The sequence below is a fragment of the Monoraphidium neglectum genome (genome assembly GCF_000611645.1).
Source record: "Monoraphidium neglectum strain SAG 48.87 unplaced genomic scaffold scaffold00734, whole genome shotgun sequence".
Classification (NCBI taxonomy): Eukaryota; Viridiplantae; Chlorophyta; class Chlorophyceae; order Sphaeropleales; family Selenastraceae; genus Monoraphidium; species Monoraphidium neglectum.
In genome coordinates, this window is record NW_014012894.1 from 7,823 (window position 1) to 11,941 (window position 4,119).

At 66.0% G+C, this 4,119-nt stretch overlaps 2 protein-coding genes across 2 annotated transcripts in view; both read left to right on the plus strand.

Moving 5' to 3' along the window:
* Nucleotides 1–221, plus strand: part of MNEG_5053 (hypothetical protein) — a gene marked incomplete at both ends in the record, with an annotated part of 1,450 nt that extends 1,229 nt beyond the window's left edge. Inside the window, one exon of the mRNA XM_014046470.1 lies at nt 72–221. Coding sequence (XP_013901924.1) covers nt 72–221 — 150 coding nt within the window. The remainder of the gene's footprint in view (nt 1–71) is intronic.
* Nucleotides 222–1,843: 1,622 nt separating this feature from the next.
* The window catches only part of MNEG_5054 (indole-3-glycerol phosphate synthase), a gene marked incomplete at both ends in the record, with an annotated part of 2,750 nt that continues 474 nt past the window's right edge, over nt 1,844–4,119 (plus strand). Inside the window, 6 exons of the mRNA XM_014046471.1 lie at nt 1,844–1,864; nt 1,926–1,978; nt 2,156–2,291; nt 2,692–2,997; nt 3,284–3,349; nt 3,617–3,750. Coding sequence (XP_013901925.1) covers nt 1,844–1,864; nt 1,926–1,978; nt 2,156–2,291; nt 2,692–2,997; nt 3,284–3,349; nt 3,617–3,750 — 716 coding nt within the window. The remainder of the gene's footprint in view (nt 1,865–1,925; nt 1,979–2,155; nt 2,292–2,691; nt 2,998–3,283; nt 3,350–3,616; nt 3,751–4,119) is intronic.

Consider the following 4,119-nt stretch of genomic DNA (forward strand, 5'->3'; position numbering starts at 1 on the left):
CGGCGGCGGCGGCCGCCGCCGCAGTCAAGCGCCCGGCTACGCCACCGGAGGCGGCCGACGCGCCATCCAAGGGGGGCGACAAGCCCAAGGCGAACAAGGGCCTTGCGAGCTTCAAGCGGGCCTTCTCTAAGAAGGGCGCAGGCGAGGACGCGGCGGCCGGCGATGCGGCCAATGGCGCATTCTCGCGCATTGGGCGCGCCCTGTCGACGAAGCGCAGCTAGAGGACGGCCAGCTGGGGAGTTTCCAGCGGCAACGCGGCGGGCGCCCTTACTACCACAGGCGCCGCGAGGCGTAACGACTAACGACAGCGATGATGCCCGGCTCTGCAATGAGGCGTGATGCTGCGCCGCCCGCATCAAAATACAGGCCAAGGCGACTGCCCGCTATCATGCTGGAACCCCACAATTACTGAGCGCGGGCGCGCGGGAACTTTGCGCGTCGGGTTGCGGGGCCCAAGGCGCTGCGGGACGCTGCCCTCCAAGGGTGGAGAGAAAACACTTATGGCCGAGTTTTGGATGCCATCGCATTCTGTGTTCCGACCGCCGCTTCGCTGCTGAACGGCGGAGGCCACGCCTCTATTTAATGGGCCCGGGCCGCCCGCGCCTCTCTGGCGGCGGCGTGAGCGATTTCGTTCCATCATTCTCCTCAACCGTTGCACAACTCTGGCAGGACCCAAACAGTGTGCCCCCCTATTTCATAGCTGGCGCCGTCCTGTTGTGCTGGCCCTCTGAACTCCTGATTTCCTAGACCACTGCCCGCGCCGTTGCTCGCAAGCGCCGGGCTGCGCAGCGCCCACGCCACCTGTACGGGGGGCGCGTGCGGCGGCGACGCGCCTGAGGCGCGGCTGGCGGGTGGCTTGTGTGGCCGCTGCACTTGGGGCCTCGTCGCTGCACAGCTTCGTCGCGCTGCTGCGCATGCGCGGCGCTGCGCGCCATCGTGACACCACCCAATAAACGGTTGATCAATTGCGTGCGTTGGAGGGGGCCAGGTATTGGGCTGCAGGCACGCATCCTACTCTGCTACGTGATCTGCAGGGCCGCTGCTGCTACTCAGTTGTCTCCCAAGCATCCTGGGAGTTTGCACATTCACAACTTCCCCGACTTTGCCGCAATGTAACGCCACTGAGCGAGGGAGCTGATCACGTATGCGGCGTGCGGAGCACTGGGGAAGGAAGGCAGCGGTGGGCGCTCGCTGACTGGTGCAGTGGACAATCCACCTGCAAGGCGACACCTGCGCAGCTAGCAACACCCTGCTGACCAGTGCTGACTGACCCAGCAGGCCCATGCATGCATCTCCAGGGTTGATGTTTGCGCTCAGCGTGCAGGTGCGGTTTTTCGCCTTCCCAGCCTGGGTGGGGGTCGGGGGGTGAAAGTGGGAAGTGACCGCGCTGTGCGCGCTTTGTTTGGCAGCGCTTGTGCTGGCGTGATCATGAAGTTCACAAGCTGAGTCGAAGCGCTGTCATCACGTTTATTGCATCTTCCGCCACTCGCCGCCTGTCGGGACAGGTCTGCTCGTCAAGCTCCTGAACCTGTCCTCCTTGCTCAAGACGGCTTGACCCACGCATTGGCCGCGCTTACGATTACAATTCTCCAGTATGCAATCAATCTCGGCCGGGAGCCAGGGCCGGCTGGTCCAGCGACCAGCAGCCTTGGGCAAACAGGCCAAGCCCGCTGCCGTCTCCTGCCGAAGGCGGATGCGTGTTAGCTGCGCTGTGGAGGCTGCGCCAGACGTGAGATTCTGCGCAAGCAGGCGCATGCGCTTGCCGAACTCGCATGCGGCGCACTGCTGCACCGCTGCACCGCCCTGTGCCGAGGTCGCACTGCCGCCACCGTGCGCTGCGGCCATGCTGCGCGCGTTCCAAAAGGTGCGCACGACTGCATCAGTGGCCTTTCTTGGCTGTTGTGCCACTGCCCCCGCCCTCGCAGGCTGGCGAGGTCTCCATCCGGCGGCGGCCCCCGCGTGGCTTTGAGACGCAGCCGTGAGCCCCGCCGCTGGCCGGGCGCCACATGCCCGTTGAGGTCATGAAACCTCGTCCGCGCGCATCAGGGCGCAGATCACGACTGGCGTGGTTTGCGACAGCAGCAGCGCCACCTGCTCACCCCATCAATTGCTCCGCGTCCCTCGTCTCACCTTTCTTTGGTGCGTGCGCATGCAGATGCGGGCCTTTCAACTACAAGGTCGGCAACATGCCAGATGACAACCAGCCGCGCAACATTCTGGAGGAGATTGTTTGGTACAAGGCGAAGGAGATCACGGTCTGGAGGGACAAGGTCCCGCTGGCCGCGCTGCAGGTGGGGCTGCGGTTGGAACCGCTGCGGCTGGTGCCGCGCACCGCTGGGCCGGGTCCGCGCGGCGCTCGACGCCTGCGAGGCCCGCGCGGCGTCGGCGGTGGGAGGCAGCGGCGACAGCGCTGCAGCAGGGGCTCGAAGGCGGGGGCTAGCCTTGCCCAGGCTGCGGCTGCCGCCCTGATAGGGGCCAGCCCTGACAACACCCCCACCTTGCTAATTCCCATGCAAGCACAACACACGCTTACACACACGCACACACCGGCACACGCACACATGTGCACACACGTGCACACACATACGTCAGAACACACGCGCACGCACGCGCACGGATGGCTGCAGACACACAAACACACACTCTCTTTTTCGAAGCCATGCACAACCCGCTTCCCATCCCGCCTTACAGTCCCTCGCCAAGAAGGCCGCTCCCCCCGTGGACTTCAAGGCTGCCATCACCGCCCGCGCCGCCGCCACCGGCAAGCCCGGCCTCATCGCCGAGGTCAAGAAGGCGTCCCCCTCAAAGGGCGTCATCCAGCCCAATTTTGACCCGGTCAAGATCGCGCAGGCGTACGAGGCCGGCGGCGCGGCGTGCCTGAGCGTGCTGACTGACGAGAAGTTCTTCCAGGGCAGCTTTGAGAACCTGCAGCTCATTAAGGCGGCGGGGGTCAAGTGCCCGCTGCTGTGCAAGGAGTTTATCGTGGAGGCATACCAGGTGGGGTGCAGGGCCACGGGTGTGGGGCCGCCGTGTGGATGTGTGTGGGGGTAGGGGCAGGAGCAGGAGTGTGGACTGCAAGGTTTGTGTGGTGCGTGGATTGGGGGCCCTCGAGACAGGTGCGCAACGCTTGGCGCCCCGTGTGTCAGGTGGGGTGAGACTATGGATCTGCTGTCATGTGGCCGCCGAGCAACCGCCAGGGCTGCGCCGCCGCAGACGGCAACGCCATTTCGGTGCGACCGCGCGGCGTCTCCGCCGCCGCCTGCCTCTCTGTCCGCCCTCTCAGGTGTTCAAGGCGCGTGTCAGCGGCGCTGACGCCATCCTGCTCATCGCGGCTGTCCTGCCCAACCAGGTGGGGCACCAGCAGCAGCGCCCACGCTTGCAGCGCCGCACCCGGATCACGTGGACCGCCGCTGGTCCCACAGCCGCTGAGCCAGCCGGCTGCCGCACTAGCGAGGGCTCCTCGACCCCGTACCTCAGCCAGCCAATCCTCGCCCCAACCTGCCGCGCCCCCCCTTGACAACACCCCGCGCGCGTCCTACACCTGCACACCCGCACCGTTCTCACCCCTCTTTACTCACCTGCACCCTGTACCACCACCCTAAACCCACACCCTCAGGACCTGGCGTACTTCATGAAGGTGGCGCGGGCCCTGGGCATGGTGGCGCTCATAGAGGTGCACACCGAGGGGGAGCTGGCGCGCGTGCTGCAGCTGGAGGGCGTGGAGGACCACCTGCTGGGCATCAACAACAGGTGGGGGCGGGGCCGAGTGAGGATCGGTCGCGCACACGCCCATGCGTGTGCGCGGGTGGTAATAGTGGTGGTGGTGGTGGTGGTGGCGTGCGTACGTGCACGTGCTGGTGTGTGCATGCGCGAGGGGCGTCGGCCATCTCTGATGCCCATGCGACACGCCGCAACGGTGCGTGCTGCTGCCATGCTGCAGGTGGCGGCGCTGCTGATGCCACAGCGGCACCCTGTTTAGCCTCAGCGTGCCTGTTCAGCCTCAGCTGTGTCGTGAAGCTCGGCCCTCCAAGCACCAGTACGGCCCCTCGCGTCCCATGCTCCACCAACCATGGGCCCAAACCTCAAACGCTGCCTCTGACGTCGACACCCCCCCCCCCC